Genomic DNA, 23,988 nt, shown 5'->3' with positions numbered 1-23,988 from the left:
AGCGATGGCTGTTTATAGTAGGTATGCAAGAAAACAGGTGCAGTACAAGCGGGTACTACAGTACGTCTTGCATCCTGACTGCTTTCAACCTGATAGTTTTAACATTTACTGACATGCAACGCAAAAATGAGTGACGGGAACAACTCCTATCTCTTCTGACCTTGACTAAATAAAAACAAGCACACGCCTCTTCCTCAGACATTTAATTCACCTTACAACTCTTCTGAACAATAAGGAGGTTATATGACCAACATAATAATAATAATAACGGGCGATGACAGCAAACTGATTTCAATTTCGAAAATTAATGCAGTTTGAATCCAACTTCTTCCATATTACCACGTACTTCTGATGGCGAATATAACAAACATACCCTATTCTCCTCAGAAAGGACTTGATAATATTTCCAAGACCTCTAAACCCTCCCCCTTCTGCAGGACTACCCAATCAGCTACTTTCTGAACATCCATCCTTCCACAGTTAACCTTAGAACCACGACAAGTTCTGCAGCCGGTACAATTCGTTATCCAATCGAATGAGAGATTGTGCATGATCCCTGTGGCTACGTCAGCACCCACGAGGAAGGGTTAAGCAAGGAAATAGTAATCACAGACAAGCATGGCTGCCAAGGTAAGTCAAGGGAGTCTGGGGAAGCATACAAATCATAGATTAAATCTGTTCTTTTGTTGACTACTGCTGTATTTCTTACAAGCCTGTTTTATTCTACTAAAGAGACTTTGGCATAAGTGCAGAAGACACCCTAATCGGTTATGCAAAGGATCGAGAAGTGTGTGTACATTAATGACAGTTCTGGGAAATGATAGGCATTTTGAAGTGACAGGCCTGTATTGCAGGTAAAAAGAAACTTCTGCAAAAGGGGTATTGAAGTAAAACACATAGATGGATTATAACCGAGTTAGTAAGGAAATCTAAGGCGTGCGCGGGCTGTGTACTTTGATCTTTGTGCTTTTGTTTTCATGTGAAGTACTTCTTTTTTATGCTGCAGACTAAGTTCATTATTTTAGTATGATTTACTGTTTGGTGGAAGCTCCGAAGTAAAATCTGATGTTAAAAGTCTGAAAAATGTAGTATTCTTTTACGCTGTCAGTTGACATTCTGTACCTGGTTAGGGAGTGAAGGTGTCTGGTATCCACTCATTCGTGCTAGACAGGAGGCTGACATGCGCCGACCACGTTATCTTCACATTCCTGTTGTAAACTTAATTGCTTTGGCACGCTGTAATGCATGATTTGGTAGAAGCAATTCTTGTATACATTCATGAATGCTTTGAGATAAAGCTGTATGACTTTGAAGGTAGCTTCAAGGTCAGATTGAAACTAAACTAATGGTGAGGTAATACTAGTAATGCTGTTTAAACTGATCTGCTAAAGAAGTTGACATGGGTCAATTTCTTTGGATGTTTGCCAATACTTTCATTGTTTGTTGACTAGTGCAGTCTGGGTTGTACTTCACCTGTTCACCACATTCCTTCTGAATTACGTCTGGTAGTCATACCCCTCAGTTGTCCCCGATTTTGGCTCAAATTGGAGAGCTCTATCCCTCTAATAACTCCTAAATGGTAGTAAAAGGTGAATTGCACTAAATGATAATAATTAGAGTTGATTACTTATTTTGCTTCAGAGAATGTATATTAATTCACAATCCTTTATTCTGCAGTCTTTCAAATTAATAGGACTAACGTTTTAAATGTGTTCCTGATTATTTTTGGATTTTTCCCTGATTTTGATGAGATATGTCACTAAATTGTTATGCTGGTTGTTCTAGTTTTGTGATCCCCAAACCTTTTCAATCTGAAAGAAGAGTTTATGTACTTTTGTTTACATATTTGTAAAACGCATGTTTGCTGTGTAAACAGTCATGTTGGCAGCTACCTCCTAACAGAAGAGTTGAATGTTTTAGGGATTTTATCAAGCTTACTTTATGTACTTCATGTAGTTTGGGGATTTTTACTGATGGCTTCTGTCTTTTATAAAGGGTCTTGTTTTTCTTTAGTGCTTTACTATACACAGTCATCATAAGTGCTGTGAATAGTATAAGAATTAAATGAAAGTAAGTAAAAGCAAGTACAGACATGTGGCCCACTTAATTATGTTGGTTTGTATTTGCTTTGCTGAATAAAAAGACCATTTTATGGGTTGTAATGACTGTCTAAATACCATGTTAGGGACATGATATCATGTATTCTTTGTATTGTTACTGGTACTGGCCTGAATGTTGCATGCCTCTAAATTGTAAGCATTAAGCTTATCTGCATTGTGTTTACAGCTGGTATTCCTAACCATTTCTTCAAGTAGGTAGAGTAAAAATTATAGTGAATTAGATATAACAATGCATTAAAGACCAAAACAGCCACGAAAAACAAAGAAAAGCAGAGTAAACCACCAGGAAAATGTATTGTAATACTGAGTGCTTTCGTTCATAATTAACCAGACTTCTTCAGAGTATAAGAATGCATCACTCATGATTTATTTACTTTTGCAAAGTGTACATATGCCCTCACATTTACTTGCTTTTTTCTTGTTTGCTGTTTGTAACTGGGTAAATGTGTTGACATAGTGAATACTCCCCACCCAAGCATAACCTAAGCTGTACATCTGAAGCAAAAAAAACAGGTGCACTTAAAAAACACATCTGCTCCGTGCATAGCTAGTACTGTATATCAGACAGAAGTATGACAAAATCAACTTGTCTGAAAAGGAGTGAGAACAGAGGTCTTAAAATAAATGTGTATGCTTCATACAAGTTATATTCATCTCTGTGAATTACGTGGTATAACATGACAGCATATATTCTTGACTTTGAGCCCCATTTGGAATTCATATGTCCTGGATTTATGCCTCTGTCTCTAACTTCAGAACAGTAGTAAACTTAAAGAAATTCTGGGTCACCTGACAAAAAAAAAAAAACAAAACAAACAACTAGCCATTGCAAATTCAGCATGATTTCCATTGTTGCCATAGCATAGGCACTATACTTCTCATCTTTCTTATTACACTAAATCAGCAATAGCAATTTTTCTCTTCCTGGGCTCGTCAAAGGTTTTTGGTACACTCCCAACACCATCTACTGCTATTTAGACTTGACAATTTTGGTATAATTTGTTTCAGAGCTACCTTACCCAGAATAGAAATCTGAAGCTGTCCCTTGGAAAGATAAATACTCTTTTTCCAACTCACAACAGTTTGTGTGCCCCAAGAGTTCATTCTAGAACCAAATTTTCTTAACATGTTTTTCAGTGATCTGTACAGTAAATATGTGGCGATACCCTGAGTTACCTCTAAATAACATAAATATTATTCAGTAGGCTAGAAATATGGTTAAATGAATCCCAACTAATGGTAAATATTTATTAAAAAATTAAATTAATTCTGCTTGGTTCTGACGGAGTTAACAAATACAGTAGAGAACTCTGCAAACTGCTGTGGAACAAGCCAGCCAAATCAAATTACTAGGAGTAATAGTAAGATGATACCTTAATTTTGACCAACACATCAGTTCTTTATGTTGTATCAAAAACAAGCATGTTGTATAAATTCAAACCTTATTTATAGCTAGAAACTGCATGCAGGCTCGTACTCCCTGTCACAGTCTTATTTCTTGCTCTCTGAAGTTGCAGGGTGGAGAGCGTGGCTCTAGGGCTGTGGAGGTGGGTTCTACTACAGTCTCCTACATTAACTCAAGAGTTTAGATGGATTGAATGGCACACTGGCAGTATCTTTGTATTTAATATGCATTGTCAACTCCAGCTACCATTCACAAAAAGATCAGCTAGAAAGGTGTTTTAAACAAAATTGCTGCCAGACAAATTTGTAATTGCATAGCACTACAGCAGAACCACTGGCCAGAAATCCAGCACAGTCAGTTTCTCACAGCTTAATACTAGTCATTCTCAGCAGTCATAATTTGTATACAAATATACAATTCACGTAAGTAACATAGATTTCAAAGTCAGAATCGGAGTATCATATCAAGTCAAATAACCACTGTGGAGACTCGTACTTGGTATATGTAGCTAAACTTTTTAACCTTGATGGCTAAAGTGATTCATGTAACTATATTACAATGTTAATTCTAACATAAAGTCGACTTTAATATCTACCCTCTTGTTTTTTTTTTTCCTTTCTTTGCTCCTCCTTTGCCGTACTACACCTATATGTTTACTCCTTGTATTACTTCTGTCTATTTTTCCTATTACACCTTTAGGCATATTCTAAGAATAACATGTTAATTAATACAAAGGTAAATCATACTCTGTTTCATAAGCTTCATCTGTTTTTTCTCTCTCTCTTTTTATTACTTTGGTTGTAATAAACCTCTGCATTCCCTCTTTACAGGTACACTGCTGCAACATTTCTTGCTGTCATGACATTAAACTACTTTACACTGCCAACTTAATGATTGCACTGTCAGCTGCTTAATGTCAGTTGTATATAATGTGTATTTTTTGCCTGTCATATACATCTCGTTTTCAAGTTTAGTCTTTTTGTGTTTAGACTGCGCTCTTTATGATATAGTACAGTATACTCAGAGATGCAGGTTTTATAAGCCAATATTAGATAACATGGTAATCTTCCAGAGAGTATAGCCCTAATTCTTATGTTTGTGTGGTTTCATATCTGGGATCATTTACATATGTATTTATTTGTATGTCTATCCTTTTTTGAAAGGATTAGTCCCACCAAGTTAGTGGCCTCTTTTCAAGGGAGACCCAAGATGGTATTTTTAGTAGCAGGAGAAATTTATCCAGGGTTTTTGCCATACTCTTAAGTGCCATGGGATCTTTTACATCCAGCCGAGCTACCACCAGCTGAAGCAAATGGGACCTCAGTACAACATGACTCAGGAGTGCACCCCTCCAGTGCTGCACTTCACAGTACTGGGAATAGAATCCACATCTTTCTGGTCTTCCAGCACCAAAGATGAATGTGCTACCTGTTGTGACACTGACAATGTGAATATCTCATTCCGTACGACATTTTATATTATGACCTACTACTTCTTCAAAACCATAATGATGGTACATCCAGAGTGAATGTAAGGTGGCTAAATGGTCAAGGACTCAATTATAGCTCTTGTGTAATTTGCAGTTGTATATTCCAGTGTTGTCTGAGCAGAGTTTGCTTGTTTTTTCTCCAGTATCTAATTGTGTTTTCTGTAGCTGCTGAAATTTCAACCAACTTTCCAAAACTGTGGTAGTTGACTAGCTACTTTAAAGCTGTGTGTATGTACTCTTTTTTTCCCTTGGGAAAGTTGTGACTGAAAAGAAAGGAAGGCCCACATCACTTAGCCATTTTAGTTAATAAATAAATACATTGAAATAAAAGCTTGAACCAAGTGGACTAGTGGACTAAAATTAACTGTTTGCAAACGGGTTTAGTAATGAATCATGCAATGTAGATAGAATCATTTCCAGGATCCGTTTTTTATCAAACGGTACAGAAGCACAAATACATAAAATAAAAAACAAAAACTAACAGACTCGCTCTGGCTAAAGGTAAAACTTTAATATAAGAACAGAGTAACCACTTTCACTGGCTAGCAGCTGCTTCTTTAGACTCGAGTAACGGCAGCATTCTTCTCCCTATTTAAAAGTAGTCAGTTAGTCAAATTAATTAAGAACTCCATCCTCTTAAATACGCAAAACCAATACAATGCTAACACACTGTCAGCACTTAGTAAACATTTTACAAATCAAATACAGCAGCTTAAAACCACACATCTCAAAAATTTTTCATACATAAATATATATATATATATATATATATATATAAAAATATAACAAAAAATCAATGGAGGAGTGCCCATGCTGGGAGAAGAATGCTACTGTTACTTGAGTCTGAAGAAGTGCCTGCTAGGCAGCGAAACACTTACTCTGTTCTTATATTAAAGTTTTTCCTTTAGTCGTGGTGATTCTGTTCTTTTTTTTTATTTTATGTATTAGTAATGAATCATGTTTGATATACAAGATAATATTGCAGCGTTTGTGTTGAAAGCAAATGTCTTTATTTTTATAGTGAAACACTGTAATAAAATTTAGGTGTCACTGATTACTACCCCTCTTGTTCACACCATACCTCCTTACCTTGTATGAAAACCAGTTTCTCACTGGATTTCAGGTCCCACCCCAGCTGTAAATCCTTCCACCTTCAACCATACTTACAGTACCAGATCCTATCCAACATCTTGTTCAATGTATCAACATCTCAACCCCAGGCACATTAGCTCTAGATCCAAACACTACCACAAACTAATAAACAAATTCCTGAAGTTCATCACCAAGTATGGACTCAACCTAATACTTGGTGGTGATATTCACCCCAACCCTGGCCCACTCACTTCAGATACACATACCCCCTCTACTTGCAATCTAAGCTACAAACCTACAATTAATAGGCCAACTAACTCTCTCCTAGTCTGTCATCTCAATATTAGAAGCATTAATAACAAGGTACATGAATTGCATGCACTTCTGGATGTCCTCTCCCCTGAGATTCTCTGTTTATCCGAAACCTGGTTAAAACCTAACACTAAAGACAATGAAGTGTTACCACCTGGGTACAACATACACAGGCTGGATTGTGCTTCGAGGAAGGGGGGTGGGGTAGCTGTACTCTGTAAATCTGAGTTGAATGTCACCATAGATGTAATACAACCAACTCAGATTAATAACTCGGAGATTCTTGCCACCAAATTGCAACTTAATAAAAATAAATGCATTAATATCATCTGTATGTACATTCCCCAGGTAATAATATATCTACATTTGAAGATATCCTGCACTGGCTATCGTGTCACTACCCCCAAGAAACCCTACTACTTGGAGACTTTAACATAGGCTGGGGTACCTGTTCCTCAGAATCCCCTACCACCCATATTAACCTGCATGCATTTACACAAATCATATCCACCCCTACCAGGATAGGTAAAACCAACCAAAAAGAAAGTATACTTGACTGGGTACTCATAAATAGTCACCCCCGACTGTACACCTCTGGTACCCTCCTTAATGGCCTAAGCGATCACCTTCTCACATATGTAATTAAGCACAAAACCATTAATTCCCAACAACCCTTACTCAGAAAGGTTAGAAACAATAAAAACTTTGACCCTGCCGAATTCCAGCAAGAACTAAACTCATGTAATTGGTATATTCTAAAACCCCTCCCCTTAAAGGAAGCAGTAGCATACTTTAACAACAAATTCCTTGAGATCCTTGATTTGCATGCACCTGTTCGTTCAAAGAGAACCAAGGCAGAAACTGCACCATGGCTTTCTATAGAGTCTAAACTCAAAATTACCCTTAGAAACAAAGCATGGACTTTATGGTATTCTTCTAAAGACCCTCAAGATCACATTAAATCCAGGAACGAAACCAAAAAATCAATTTTACAAGACAAAAAACAATACTACTATAATTTACAGACAGTAAATCAAAATAACCGTCAGAAGTTTTGGGCAGGTTTAAATAATCTACTACATCCTGGACAAACTTCAACCCCAATCCCTGCTGCTACTATTGATAAAACCCTTGAAGATGTTTCTGATAGTTTTAACCAATTCTTTACTGAGACAATTCAAGTCCTACCTAGCCAACTACCTCCTAGCTCCCCTGGTCCTGAAAGTAGCACCCCTAGAAACCTACTCGCTTTCAGCTTCCAACCAGTCGCCACTTCACTTATCCATACCTTGATCAAAAAATTAAAACCCACTACACTTTCTGCTGATCAACTCCCTGCCGAGTACCTACAAAAATCAGCTGATGCTATTGCTTACCCCGTCTCAATACTAATCAATCGAACCATAGTAGAAGCTAAAATTCCCACCATCTGGAAAATATCCTATGTAATCCCACTTCACAAAGGAGGCAGCTCTACTGAATTCTCCAATTATAGGTCAATAGCTATACTCTCTCCACTTGCAAAGATTATCAAAAAATGTATTCATAGACAACTCATGCACCACCTAATCCAGAATCGCCTTATGGCAAGACACTCAGCATGGCTTCCGTCCTCATCACAGCACTACGTCAGCCCTCCTAGCCTTTACCAACACCATAAACCATAATCGCAACAATAATTATATATCCTCAGCCCTCTTTTTGGATCTTTCCAAGGCATTCGATATGGTTGATCACCAACTTTTAATCCACACCTTGCAAACTTTCTGTCTAGATACTGGAGCCCTCCAATGGTTTCATTCCTACATGAATAGTCGACAGCAGGCTGTCCTCTGGCAGAACTAACTCTCTAACCTTAACACCCTTGGAGTACCACAAGGCTCTATACTAGGGCCCTTGCTGTTCTCCATGGTCGACAGCAGGCTGTTCTCTGGCAGAACAAACTCTCTAACCTTCTACCTAACACCCTTGGAGTACCACAAGGCTCTATACTAGGGCCCTTGCTGTTCTCCATCTTCATTAACAACCTTTATACTGTCATCCCAAAAGTCAGCTGTATCCAATATGCTGATGACTCTACTCTGATTTGCTTAGCCACATCTCCAGTAGAGTTATGGTCAGCTACCCAGACCACCTTTAATACAATAGAAAACTGGCTTTCTGAACATTGTCTGACCCTAAATCCCAAAAAAACTAAAATGCTGTTATTTTCACCAACATGTAGGTCTACCGCTTTCACCTTTACCATAAAATCAAATGATGGCACAATAATCTCCCCTGACTCATCTACAAAACTATTAGGTGTCATCATAGACAATAATCTAAAATTTGACCTACATGTTAACCAAACTATCAAAACTATCAATATAAAACTAGGGTCAGTTTACAGAATAAAAGCCTTCCTAACCCCTCCAGCTAAAATTGCCATAGCTCGCTCTCACCTTCTTTCAACCCTTCTGTATGCATCCCTTCTACTCTCGAATTTAAACAAGACTGTCCTTAACAAACTCTCAATTTGCTACAACGACATTGCCAGGTTTGCCACTGGGCTGCCTTTTTAGGACACATCATTGCATCAATCTAAATCGGCTTCGGTGGCTTGAACTACCCATCCTAATAAAGTATAACCAACTGATTATGGCCTATAAAATCCTCTATAATCTGGACAATACTCCTGCACTTAACCCCCTATAACAATCCTAGACTGCTTCGATCCGCTAACAAACTACTAATTCAGACTAGCAAAATTAATAACACAGCCGGTGATTCACTTTGCAAACTCTGTAAGTAGATCCTGGAACTCTCTTCCAGCTGATATTACCTTACTTTCCACCTTAGGTCAATTTAAAACTAGACTCAAACAACATTTGTCACTTAACTGGCTATGTCAATGTGTCAAGCCTGGCTAACTCTCTCTAGAATGTGTAAAAATCTGTTAACCAGTTTACTGTATAATTTAGTTTAATCCAGACTTGTGTTCAGGATTAACTGTAACTTGTGGATCTTGTTTAACTTGCTTACTTATGTGATCTCTGTAAATAGTCTGTAATATGTAATGCTGGTATTATGTAATGCTGTATCTGCTTACCCTTGGAGCTTTTCTCCCCGGGCCTCCGCTGAAAATGGACATGCATCTAGTCGGGACTATCCCGGTCAACAAATGTAAAATAAATAAAAAAATAACTCTTAAGAATGATTTCTCTTCATCCTGTAGGTGAAATGAGATGCACTTAAATCAAACAGAAGGAAAAGGCACAGTCATTATTTTTTTTTTCTAGATCAACAGCCACTTAGAATCAGATCACATCTAGCTTGCTGTTTGTGCACAGAAAGGCCAGTCCTAAATTGTGCTGTGATTGTCAGTTTGTCATTTGGACCTTGAGGGTAGCTGTTTGGTAATACACACTCCTCCTCTTTCTTTTTTTCTTGGTGGATCCCAGTACACAAGCTGTGCCTAAACAGGGTGACTGAGGTTGGTCCTTTCATGTCCTCTGTTCCATTTTTACTTTCCATGATTGCTGCTGTAACTGTGACAACCTGTGTAATGACTAGCAAAAGTGAGCGAGGTGAAATTCATTCTCTGTTCCGTAAGGATCACCAGTAGGTCTGAAGCATCCTAATTTGTGTAATTTTCTCTGCCTATACCTTGGTTTATGAGTATGTCTGGAATTGGACTCAGCTGCTTTGGCCAACTGGTGACTTATTTCCTTTTTTTAAACCCCTTTATTGAATTGTTACTTAAAGACATAGACATAATTTGTATAAAAGAAAACAAACCATTTAACATGTTCTCAGTTATACTCATTATACATCACATATATTCTTCAGGTCAGCATTAAATAAATTGCACAATTCCTGCCTTCCCTTAAATCCTACTCTTCTCCGAAACATTATTTTGCATGTATTGTTCCCACAATTTCTATTTTCTGTGTAATTTGCTCCTGTCATTTTCTAAAGATCCTCCTTCCAGTTCTGTTATCTCTGTTACAGTAGTCAGTACTTCAAGTACATTTGTTTTAGACTTTGATTTTCATTTTCTCATAATTTTTTTTTGGCAGCTACCAGAATTAAACTTAACAAGGTCTTACTGTGTCTGGGCAATTCAAATCCTGTGTTCCGGCTTAAAAAAGTAATTTTTGTAATTACACCCATTTGCTTTCCCTGTATTTCTGACAGAGTACTCTGTAGGGAATTTTTGAAGGATGCCAACTCATTGTACTTCCAAAACATATGTTCCCAGTTACCTCTTCCATCCCCTTCACATCTCCAACATTTGGCATCTACATGAGGAAAAATTCCAAGCACGTATCCTAAATATTCTAGATTTTATTGCACATTTGCCAGCCATACATATGTCCTTCCATTGTTTCTTTGTGAGCTTATCCAATCTATCTTCCTAGTGTTTTCTAAATTTATCTGATCGATTCCTGTAGTTATCATTTAGTATTTTATATCCATTAGTAATTATGCCTTTTTTTAACAGCAGCTTCTGTTCTTACTTCAACTAAAAACTCTACCAAAGCAGGATTTCACTTAAGATTCCTGTATCCCCTTCTCTTTGCCTATACTCTGATATCAATCCCTGATGTGGAAGGAAGGCTGTAACTTGCAATCCAAATTTTTTTTTTTTTTGGCATCTTCCCATTCTATTACCTTATTTGCTCTCAGTACCTTGGTTCATTTGCCAGTTTTCTCCAGTAAATTCTGCCCTCTGTTGTCTGTATTCCTAAAAGCAGTCATCCCTATCCATAAAATTTGCTAGTGTTTATTGATCCTTAAATGTGTAGGCCTAAAATATCCCTTCAGATCAAGTAATTCCAAACTAAACCACCATATGCTATTGGAAGGATCACTTATCCCAACCATGCTCTCTTCCCCTCCAAGATACATTTCTTCATCTTTTTATTAGTTATTGTCCACAACTTTTCCTCTGGTTCATGAGTAATGCATGACCTCTATATAAAACTAAAGGGACTAAAATATTTTTACTGCCTATAGCTTGCTACCCATGTCCATAAACGAGCTTCCATTTTCTCATGTTATTTTTTGCTTAGTCTCTTCACATGTCCTTAGCTGCCATAACAGAATCCTTTTTAACCCATACTCCTAAATACTTCATTCTGTTGTACCCCCCATAAATATGGGTATTGCTGAACCAGTTCATGTGCAGGTACATAGTTTACAGCTATAGCCTTTGTTTGTTTTATTTTCATTAATTGTGTATCCTTAAAAAGCTTTAAGCTGTCTCAAAATGTTCCACAACACTGAGCTATCCTTTTCTGGTCTTATCGGGTACAAAATAATATAGTCTGCAAATAAAGCCAAATTTTCTTGATTAACATACCGATTATATCCTTGAATTTCTTAGTCCCTTATCTTTGCCACTAGCTCTAAATTTAAAGGAAATAAAAAATGAGAAAAAGGACACCCCTTCTGGTTCCTCTTTTCAGACACAACCTGTAAGAGAAAAACCCTCCCTCTTTAACTTTTGTCTCCGATCCCCCTCATATACCCTCCTTATTAACTTTATTATAGTATCAGGTAATGCAGATGCTTCCATTGCCCTAGTCGTAAAATCCCAGCTTACTTTTTCAATTTTTTTCTCTTCATTAAGACCTTCCAAAAGCTTTTTTTCTTTAACGTCATGCTTCCCTGTGGACAATCATTGTTCTATTAGTGTTGTCAGATGGTTGCCTCTCCTCAATGAAACCACATTGACCCTTCCACAGAGACTTTCCTGCAAATTGGCAATAGGTCACCATTTTTATTTGATCTCCTCCTGTCTTAACTGTTCTGAACCTCATCTGCCTCTAACCTTAACATACAAGTCTTCTAATTATTTCAACTTAGCTCTTTCCCGTTTTTCCATATTTCTCTGCTTTATGAAATTTTCATAAAATTTCTTAAATATCCCTAATACCTCTACATGATCGCTTGTTATTTTCCTTGTTATAGACTATCTAAGTTTGGTGATGACCATTTCTACTTTCTGTTGCCTAAGTCACTGTTCTAAAGTTTTTGTGCTCTGGGGTTATCAGAAATGGTTAGTTTGTAGCAGTCTTTCTAAACTCATGCATATTACCTAGATACTCCCTTATTTTCTTTTTAGCACTCTTCAGTTTTGCCTGAATTTGTACTCCTGAGATTCCTCTTATTCTGCAGTGCTTTAACCTTTGTCAGCCCCTCTAAATAATTCCTGTTACTTCTTGAGCATATCTATTTTTCTTTTATTTCTACCCAATTTTTAAACTTTACTTTAATTTTATCCCACTCACTATCTTTAACGTCTGAAGAAATTTCTGTCTTTCTTAATAATTTCCACTACCCATTCCTTACAATTCCTCTCTTTTAACAGGTAGGTGGGGAAGTGTCAGCATCTCATTTTCCCTTCATTACCCTGCATTTTCTGTCTTAGTTGTTATTTGCACATGATCTGAAATACATATTGGATGTGTGTGTTGATGCTTTCAATTAAATGTACATGTCCCTGTAAAATATAATTTCTGTCTAGTCTAGCCCAGTTATTGTACCTTGGGGGAATAATATGTACATTCTCTGAGTTCCTACTATGGGATTCACATCTTCCATACCAGATATTTTCATAAATTTCTTCAGAGGTCTACTCTCCTTTTGTTATATTTTCCCATCTAGGTCCCCTAGATACATCCTCACTATTGTAAATCAACTTCCATTCCCCACCTATAAGTAAAACTCCTTGCTGAAAGCTGAGCATTTCCCCCCAAAATTTCTTAAGCTCCATAATAGCAGTTATAGGTGTAATAGAAATAAATGGTAGCACATTACTCCTTTCTTGCCAGTAACACCCTACTACCCCAAATGTACCATTATTATATTTTTTCTTTATCTATCACTCTTGGAGTTCATCTAGCAATTAGCATAAGTACTTCCCATTTACAATGTCCCTGTTATTTGTTTGAATATCTATCCTGAAACCCTTTTTTTTTTATAAAATTCCCATGCTCACTTCTTTTCAAATGTGTTTCCTGTAGCATTGCTATGTGTACTCTGCATTTTTGATACAATTCAGTACTCTTACCTTTTTGTCTATATTTGTGAGGACATTTACATTACAAAATAATATGGATAGTGTAACCATTTGTTCTCACCTTTCATATATGACAGCTTTTTAAATGTCTGTTTGCAGCTTTTGTTTTACATACACCCACTAATATTTAGCAGGTTGGTCATTTATGCAGTTATTTCTTATCTCCATTTGAACCTTTGTCTTATTTTGTAAGACATTTTGTTTTAATGAAAACCAGAAAAAAAAACAGAACACCCCACAACCTATTAACTTACATCAGACACCCAAAACTATGTACATATTCAAGTAATGAAGTTTTACCCTCCTGATAAGAATAATTGTCCCAGATCTATAGTTGCACTCACAGGCATTACCTAACCTAAAATTGAGATTACCTGTGTTAAGGTGTATGTTGTATTCTGTGCTCTACTTACAGTAATTGTTGTATATTCTTTTCTTATATGTTCCCCACCCAGGTATGAAAAACAGCTTGTATGCTTTCAGAAAGAATTAACCTTTAGCCTTGAAAGGTGCACTGGCTATCTTTAAATAAAACTGCAGTGTTCTAGTAAATGTATTCAAGTATGCAGGTACCAAGAAAGCTGACATCTCTTATTCACTCCCAGTAATTTCAAACTTTTATTTTAGTAAGCAGCTTGCCTTTTATACCATTCTAATTTTAAGATTCCCTTAGGAAAAATATGTTCAGAACTCTTTGAGATTTATCCCCTGGACCTGTAGTCAGCTTGTCTCTGTGGAAATGTACAGCTGGCCTCAGCTGCAGACTTCTTAGCTCAACTCACACTGATAATTTGTTTGGTAAAAGTTTTCATTACATTCACAGTGTTCTCTTATTTTTAAAGCCCAAATGTTTGCATGTAAAAAAAATGCTATTCAGTTAAGCCAAGGGCATTAATCCAGACATTCACCTAGGCAAAAGTAAGAGAAAACATCTCAACTCTTTATATATTATAATCAGTGCACTTCTACACCCCATCCATCACCCCAACATTGCAACAAAACTACAGCATACTAACTGAAAGGAAAGCTCCTCCTTCAAACTAAAAATCTATTTTTCATCCTGTGTTTTTCTGAGATTATTTTAAAACCTCAGAATCACTGTGAGTGCTTCTTATAGAATTTTAATATGGTTTTCCAAAATTGTGGCTTAACATATCAACATGATCTTGTTTTTCTTCAACCCTTTCTCTTTCCATAACTCAAATGGCTTAGTGGTAACTTGCTGTGGCAATGGTCTGTAAGATCCTGTGTATGAGACTTGAAAAAGCTGATTATTTTCCTCACAAAGAGGATTACTGGCCTCAAACAAATGCCCTACACTGACCGTCTCAAAAAAAAACTCCAGCTTTACTCTGTAGCATATCGCCTACTCTGAGGTGATCTCTGCCTAACATATAAAGCTATGTCAAATCCAGAGCTGTTGGACATGCTACACCTAAAGAAATCCCAATCCCTTCAAGCTACATGCTCTAGGGACCTAAACCTTGTCACCACAATAAAAAGGACACGCTGGAGGGATAGATTCCTGTCCCAGAGACTTCCCATACTCTGGAACAGGCTACCCATCTATGTCAAGCAAAGTTCTTCATTAGCACTCTTCAAGAAAAATCTTGATGAGTGGATGGGATAAATACACCCTCGGGATCACTTCTGTGTCTCTGTTCGACAGTGGCACAAGAAAATAACTTTCTTGGGTGGCGTAAGCCAGGGAACCTTGTTGACTAGTCTTACGTAGGCCCTTGGGCCAATAGTCTAGTACCTACCTATGAACTCATTTCAGGTCTGTTTTGAGTCATGCTAGATATAAGGAATTAGTGGAGTATTCCCTTGCCATTGACATATAATGGGATTATTGTCCGTCACAGTCATCTTGTATACCTTCTGTCACAGGACTGCTGCTTTTTTTCCTTGATTGACCCTCATTTGTGTTTGTTTCAGATTACATTTGACACCATACTAAGAGCTATACAGGTGTAGCCAAAAAAAATTAACTGAATTACAGGCCTTGTTCAATGCATCTTTTTGTAGTTCCAAGATGAATTGACAGTCCTCCCCCTTACTATTTCTGAGGTGTCAAAACTGTTGCCGCACTTGGAGACCGTTGCAGTTCCATATGTGATAACTGCTTCTGGAAAGGAAGGGCACGAGAATAATTCTGTTACCCACCACCTACAGTGGAAAGATTTTATGTATTTACTTTTACCTGAATGTTGTAGCAAATGCTTTATTTTCATTTGCTTTATAACTAATGTCATGTTCTTTCTTCCTCTTAAGTAAACGTCCAGCGAAATATGACAGCGTTTCTATTTCTTAACTTGGGATAACTGTTTTTTTTCTGAGGCGCAGATGTCTTGTAGCATTATATTTTCTGTCCTTTCTTGTTATTATGCTCATATAGTGATTTGTTTAAAGTACAGGAAGAATCAGTATTTTACAAACCTGACTTCTTAATGTACAATACAATCACTGTTCAGCAAAACTGACACATGTATATCTTATGCTCAAGGCTCTGTAATACTGAGAAATTACTCTGAGTACTGACACATGTACATCTTATGCTCAAGGCTTTGGAATACTGAGAAAGTACTCTGCGTACTTTTGCAGGAAACTGCACTCCTGCTGGTTACAACCATCAGTGAATTGAGGCATGCAGCCATCAGTGAATTGAGGCATGCAGCACCCCATTCCTTTTCTGCTAATTAACCTTGTGATGTGTAGAGGACTAAAGTTCTGCTTCCAGCGCTAAGAGTACATGGTTTAAATCTTTTCCGTCCTTCCTTTTCCTGCTTTGTAACCTTGAGCAAGTCACTTAACCGGGCAGTGAGTGTTTTGCGACAGTCTGGAATTAGCTCTCAGTGGTTTCCTGACTGCATACTTAGCAACACTGTATGAACCTATGCCCCTATTCCTTTTTTTTAAGTACACACCACAACAATCACAGTACTGTTTCTATGTTATGATTCTTTGTCTGTTATTAGCTGTAGTGGCTCTGCGTTTCATTAAGTGTCCAAAGTGTTCCATAGCTTTTCACTGCATATTAATCTTTTCTGTAATGTTCTTTCCCCAGTCATAATTGGAGTTCTGGTGTTTTTAATGTACAGAGCTTTTCTTGTGCCGTTCCATTTTCGACACACTTCCCCACAGTCGACTATATGAAATCACATTGTCCATAATATTCTCTTGCTGATGTACTCCTTTACATTTGTTTGTCATTGGTGTATGTTTTGCTGTTTGCATGGTTCCCAAGTTTATTGTCCGTGTAGTAGTCATGTCTTGAGAAGTGATGTGCATAGCTACTTTAGGGATGGTTACAGCTTCTAAAGAGGGGCATTCTTTCTGACCACCCACTAATATGTCTCTCTACCCTGGCAAACCCCACAATTGTTGGACAAGAAAACAGCTGTTTGGTGACCAATGTGAACACAGACATTGCCAGTGAGGCCAGCACAAATATCTGTCAAATAAAGATGCTCCATTCCAAATATGTTACACATATGTTTGTGCTTTACCTTGTACAGTGATAAAAAAGGCACAACACACATTGAAGACTGTCAGCTCATCACCTATATTCTCCCCCCTACCGCACAACCGTAGGAGGCATGCTGTGTTGATAGTGTACTTAATATTTTTAAGGAACATTGTAGTGTACTTTGTCAAGACCGCTTTCTCCCATTATTTTCCCAGTCTTGCACAGAAACTGCGGCATGACCTTGACTTTTTCAGCCACATCTTGTCTGCTCTTTGTGTTGTGCTTTTAGTCTTCCCATTCAATTCATCTGTCAGTTGTTTCCTTAAGTTGCACCGCTTACTATAGTTGTGTATGTAATGAATGAATGCCCCCAGTCAAGGACCCCAGGGTAAATAAACTGATGAATGAAAAATGGAGTGTTTAGTTTCCATGTGTCCGTGTTTCTTTCACTCTTTGCTTGGTAGTGTAGCCATACTTTGTCTCATCTGTACTCGGTACTGAGTATGGAACTGAACATTGTAAGTGGGCTGTTAAGTGTTTCAGTAGCACAGGGTTTCAGACTAAAGTGAAAACAGGTTTGCTGTTTGTTTCATACGTGTGAGCCTGGAGCTTCAGCCCCGTCACTCCCTTTGATTACTTACATTTTTAGCAGGAAAGTCTGACCGGAAAATAGAAGCCCTTTTCAATGGATACCCTTGGAGAAAAGCCCCATGGTTATACATACAAGGTTATTATGAAAATGTGCAAACCATCTATTCATAGTTTCATAGTTTCATAGTAGTGTACTAGGCTATCTGCCCGGGGGCATTTACAAGCCTAGCCAACAGTGATGTGGCTTTACGCCACCCCATACTATGTAGTTGCGCCTCTCTAGTAGTGACACATGTGGAACCCCATTATTTAGTAAACTATACCTCTGTCTAGTAGTGACACTGAGGTCACTCCCGGGGTAAACTTGCGATCTCCCATCCATGCATCGAGATTTTTCTTGAACAGTGCTAATGAAGGGCTCTGTCTCACGTGAACTGGGATTTTGTTCCAGAGTATGGGTAACCTCTGTGTTATGAATCTATCCCTCCAGCATGTCCTATTCATATTTGTGCAGAGGTTGAAATCTTTAGCTCGTGTGGTTCTGGTGGATTTGGATTTTTGAGATGGAGCATGTCCATCAATTCCTGGTTGGACATGGCCCTGTATGTTAGGCACAAATTACCTCTGAGCAGGCGGTATGCTACTGAATAGAGCTGGAGTTTCTTTAATCTAGCTGGATAAGGCACATGTTTTAGACTTATGATCCTCTTGGTGAGGTACTTCTGGGGTCTTTCCAGTTGCTGCATGTGCGGGTGAGATACATCCCAAATGGAGCATTATATTCGATCATGGGCCTGATGAGGGAGGAATACAGAGGTACAATGACCTCCTTTGATCTGGATGAGAATCCCTTCATGATGAGATGGGCTAGGTAGAAAGTCTTTCTGACCACTTTGGCAACATGGTTGTCAAAGGAGAGGTCACTATCGACTTGAGTCCCCAGGTCTCTGATTACATCTTCTGTATTCAGTGGGTTATTGTCGTGATAGTTTGTGGGTACTTTGTTTTCCCAAAGGGGATGACTATACATTTTGGCGTTAAGTTTGAGGCCATGATTCCGGCACCAGTTGTCCGTTTCAGTGAGACCTTTCTGTAGGATGTGTGTGTCAGCAGGTGAATCCACTATGGCCCAGTTTGCAGTCATCTGCAAACTTTGTCAGCCATAATCCTTCCATATTTGCTTTCACATCTGAAAAATAAATGCCGAATAGGAGTGGACCCAAGACTGAGCCCTGTGGGACACCACTTGTGACGGGTTTTGAGTCTGACATGGCTCCAGCAATTTTAACCTTATGGGTTCTGTTTTTTAGCCAATTTGCTACCCATCTTGTGACATATGGATTTACATTTAGGCTGCTGAGCTTGTCAATGATGCCAGAGTGTGGTATTGTGTCAAAGGCCTTAGCCAAGTCCAAATAGGCAGTGTGGACAGCCTTGCCCTCATCGATGGCACTAGTGACTGTCTCAAAGAAGTCAACCAGGTTTAAGAGGCAGGATCTGCCTTTTACAAAACCGAACTGTGTGGGATCAAGGGTCTGCAAAACATTTATAACTTTTTTTAAGAGAGACATCTCAGTATTTAAAACAATGAATTAACTGCACTGTGTAACACAAAAACATTAAACTGAGCATTTCATGTATTAATAGAAAGACATTTTTGGTGGTTGAACTGTACAATGCAGATACTTTTTTTACAAGGAAAAGTTACCTGACTGCAGATTGGGAAGTGAACTGTCACTAGTTGCATATGCACCTGTACACACACATAATCTGTTTCTCCATTATACATACACTCGTATGTTTTCTTAATACATGTAAGATGTGTGTGCTGCACGCGTGTGTGTATGGATCCCCTTCAGAATATCGAAGTTCCATACCCATGTCTGTGAAACCCACATGATCAAGATGAAAATATCGAAGCTTCACTAACGCGAATGGTCACATCATAAAGACGATGCCAGGGAAAAACTACTTGGCCACCGTGGAGGTAGTTGCCCTTTTCCCCACTGTAGTGCAATCTTGAGTTGGTATATTTAGTTAGGGGAGTGTGGGGGGGTGAAGCCCCTCTTTGGTTTGTTTTAATTGCTTCGTTGAGTGTATGTTGTCCTGGTGACCAAGTGGTTACTTTCCTGGTGAACGTTTTTGCTGGTGTACACTTTCGCGGAAGCTAAGCTTCGAAGTTGTCATCTCGATGATGTGTGTTTCATTAATATGTGACTTTGATTTTCTGAAGAGAACCCATGTGTGTGTATAAATGTGTGTGTGCATATATGTAATATATATATATATATATATATATATATATATATATATATATATATAATCTGTATGCACATACATACATGCATGCATGAATACATACCATACTTACATATAGTGTGTGTGTGTGTGTGTGTGTATATGTATATGTATATGTATATGTATATATATATATATATATATATATATATATATAATGTGTGTGTGCATATGATATATGTAATGTATGGTTCTACTTCAGAAGACTGAAAAACCAAAAGACTGAATCCCAAAAGACTGAAAATTCAAAATACTGAATGTTGGAATTTGCCCTTTCTCCACTGTTGTGTGATCTTGGAGTTCATAGGTAGGTACTAGGACCTATACAAGTCCAGCGAAAAAGGTACCCTGGCTTTTGCCACCCAAGAAAATTATTTTCCTATGCCACTGTCGAGCAGAGCCACAGAAGTGATCCCTGGGGTGAATTTCGTATTTCCCATCCAATCATCAACATTTTTCTTGAGTGCTAATGAGGAGCTTTGTTTGATATAGATAGGTAGTTTGTTTCAGAGTATGGGAAGTCTCTGGGACAGGAATCTATCCCTCTGGCATGTTCTGTTTATTGTGGTGACAAGGTTTAGGTCCCTAGAGTGTGTAGCTCGGAGGGATTGGGATTTCTTTGTGGAGCATGTCCAACAGCTCTGGGTTTGACATAGCTGTGTATGTTAGGCAGAGTTCACCTTTGAGTAGGCGATATGCGACGGAGTAAATAAGGAGTTTTTTGAGACGGTTTGCATAGGGCATCTGTTTGAGGCCGGTAATCCTCTTTATGAGGTATTTCTGCGGCCTTTCCAGTTGCTGTAGATGTCTTGTGAGGTACATACCAAAAGGGGCGTTGTACTCTATAATGGGTCTAATGAGTGATGAGTAGAGGGGAACAATGACCTCTTTTTTTCTGGATGAGAAACATTTTGTGATGAGGTGTGCCACGTAGAAGGATTTCCTGACTACTTTGGTGATGTGATTATCAAAGGACAGACTACTGTCCATCTGGGTCCCAAGGTCTCTTATCACACTTTCAGTGTTAAGTATACTATCACCTATGTTGTAGTTCATGGGTACAGAGTTTTTACCAAAGGGGATGACGGTGCACTTTTTGGCATTGAGCTTGAGGCCATGGCTTTGACACCAGGGATCCGTCTCAGTGAGGCCCTTTTGTAGGATGTCCACATCGTTAGGAGTTTCAATTATGTAGTTTGCATGTTCTCCCTGCGTTTGCATGGGTTTCCTCCGGGTACTCCGGTTTCCTCCCACATTCTAAAGACATGCTTCTGGAGTGTTTCTCCCCGGGCCTCCGCTGAAAACAGGATCTGTGGAACCTAGTCGGACTTTCCCGGTCAACAAATGTTAAATAAATAAAAATAAATAAATAAAATTATGGCTCCTAGCTTGCAGTCATCTGCGAACTTCGTTAGCCAAAGACCTTCTGTGTTAGCCTGTACTTCAGAGGAGTAGATGCCAAACAGGAGAGGACCCCGGACTGAACCTTATGGTACTCCATGTGTCACTAGTCTGAAGTCGGATTTGGAGTCTGCTACTTTCACAGTGTGGGTTCTGTCAGTGAGCCAGTTGGCAACCCATCTTGTGACATAGGGATTTATGCCTAGTTTAGTGAGTTTAGTGAGTGGGGGATGGTATCAAAAGCCTTGGCAAGATCTAGATAGGCTGTGTGAACCACCTTACCCTCGTCTACGGCTTTGGTGACTGCTTCAAAGAAGTCTGTCAGGTTTAGGAGACATGATCTGCCTTTTACAAACCCAAACTGGGTGGGGTCCAGAGTTTGGAGATTACCAATGTCTTTATTTGTAAGTTCCATGATGATACGTTCCATGGCCTTGCAGACCAGGCTCATCAGGCTAATGGGGAGGTAGTTCCCGGGGTCCGTGGTGGCTTCCCCCTTGTGGAGTGGGATAACCGTCACTGTGCGCCATTCAGTCGGCACAAAGCCTGAGGTGAGGCTATGATTGAACATGGTACTTGGGTGGGGTGCCAGTTCATTCTGTAGTTTGTGTAGAACGCAGCCTGGGATGTTGTCTGGTCCCATGGATGCTGTGTTCTTGGCTTTGGAGAGTGTGGTTTTTACCTGTGCAGCCCTGATGGTATCAAAAGCCTTGGCAAGATCTAGATAGGCTGTGTGAACCACCTTACCCTCGTCTACGGCTTTGGTGACTGCTTCAAAGAAGTCTGTCAGGTTTAGGAGACATGATCTGCCTTTTACAAACCCAAACTGGGTGGGGTCCAGAGTTTGGAGATTACCAATGTCTTTATTTGTAAGTTCCATGATGATACGTTCCATGGCCTTGCAGACCAGGCTCATCAGGCTAATGGGGAGGTAGTTCCCGGGGTCCGTGGTGGCTTCCCCCTTGTGGAGTGGGATAACCGTCACTGTGCGCCATTCAGTCGGCACAAAGCCTGAGGTGAGGCTATGATTGAACATGGTACTTGGGTGGGGTGCCAGTTCATTCTGTAGTTTGTGTAGAACGCAGCCTGGGATGTTGTCTGGTCCCATGGATGCTGTGTTCTTGGCTTTGGAGAGTGTGGTTTTTACCTGTGCAGCCCTGATTACAGGAATCTTGCATTCTTCCGGTATGGAGATGGGCCCTTTAGTGGGTGAGAGGGGGTAAAGTTAGCACTGAACCTATCTGCTAGGATGTAGGCAATATCAGTTGGGTCTGTATATTTAGTGCCATTGTGCTGTAACTTAGTGCAGATCTGAGTGTTGCCATTGAGATTCGTGACATAACTGTAGAATGCTTTGTGGTTGTGTCTAGAATCGGTGGCGATTTTGTTTTTGTAACTAGCTTTGGAGGATTTTATCAGGGATCACAGCTTCTTAATGAGGCTGACCAGGGAGCTCCTCCACTCGTGGGATTTTACTCTCTTTTGCAACAGTTTCTTCCTTCTGTTGTACAGTTTGTTTATGGCAGGGGACCACCAGATTTGCTTCCTTTTTTTGGAGGATAGCGTCTTGGTTCTGTTTGGGATAGCACGATCCATGTAATTGTGTAAGTGCTTATAAAGTGCAGTTGCATAGGATTCAGTAGTCGTAACTGTATTGTCCATCTGCATGGGTGTCATGAAGTTCACCACTTCTGTCTTAAGAAGCATGAAGTTGGCTTTGGAGAAATTTTTTACCGTGGTCTCCTTAATGGGAGGTGGGGGCAGGATGTGGATATCTAGGGTAATTAGCTTATGGTCGGATCGGACCAATGAGGCGTTGACTTCAGGTGTGGAATACCGGTCACTCATGTAGGTAATGACTAGATCTAGGATATTGTTTCCCCTGGTGAGGGTGTGGATAAGTTGATCCAGGGCCTTGGAGTTTATGAATTCCAGAAAGCTTTCAGTGAAGGAGTTGGTACATGAGTAGTTTTCCCAGTTAATGGTGGGGTAGTTGAAATCACCCATTATTAGGGTGTTTGGTTGAACCCTAATATTTTTCTAGTACATCAAGAAAAGAGGAGTGGGAATCTTGGGGCATGGATCTGTATCAAGCTACAATTTGTATTGCAGTTTTGCCCAGAGTTAGTTGCACTTGGATAACCTCGGATACATTATGCTGAGCAACTAGCCTGGAGGTGTGGATATCCTTAATGAATATGGACATACCTCCACCTTAGTGTCTTCTTCAGGTTACATGGCGAAAAAAAGTGTGAGTTGTTTGTAGCAGTGCGCGTGGTGCTCTCGAGTGCTCTCTCGAACAGGTCTCAGTCACAGTCACACAGATCAATGTTCTCCATTTTAAGGAGTGCCTCGAGAGATTGTATTTTGAGAGTTAGACTTCTAGCATTGAGTAGCATCACCCTCAGTTTTTGCTTGCCTGTTACGGTGGTGAATTTGTCATTTCAACCTTGCTTAAAAAAGGCTCTATAGGGCCGGCAAGAACCTTAGCCAGTATCTGGAATCCCAGGGGTGACAGGTGCAGGCCATCTATGGCAAAGCATCGTGGTCTGTCGACCATGTCATTCCAGGCAGACAGATACTGGATCCCTTTAGAATGACACCAGAAGCTTAGCCAATTGTTGAAGTCAATCATTTTGTCCTTGTACTGTGGTATCATTCTGGGTGATGTCAGAATGCTACTCCGGGCCAGGGTCATACCTGCCTGGGCTACAAGATCGGAGAGCTCTTCCATGTCTCTCTTCA

General features: G+C 39.2%; 1 protein-coding gene across 2 annotated transcripts in view; it reads left to right on the top strand.

Annotated features, from left to right (window-relative positions):
* Positions 1 to 577: 577 nt before the first annotated feature.
* The window catches only part of SLC25A13 (solute carrier family 25 member 13), a 1,915,284-nt gene continuing 1,891,873 nt past the window's right edge, over positions 578 to 23,988 (top strand). For both annotated transcript variants that reach the window (XM_044065927.1, XM_044065926.1), the window contains exon 1: positions 578 to 630. In XM_044065927.1, the coding sequence (XP_043921862.1) occupies positions 619 to 630 (12 nt within the window). In that variant the 5' untranslated portion in view covers positions 578 to 618. The remainder of the gene's footprint in view (positions 631 to 23,988) is intronic.

This window comes from Protopterus annectens, chromosome 3.part0 (genome assembly GCF_019279795.1).
Source record: "Protopterus annectens isolate FY-2018-M chromosome 3.part0, PAN1.0, whole genome shotgun sequence".
NCBI classification, from domain to species: Eukaryota; Metazoa; Chordata; order Ceratodontiformes; family Protopteridae; genus Protopterus; species Protopterus annectens.
This window is presented reverse-complemented; position numbering and strand designations above follow the sequence as displayed.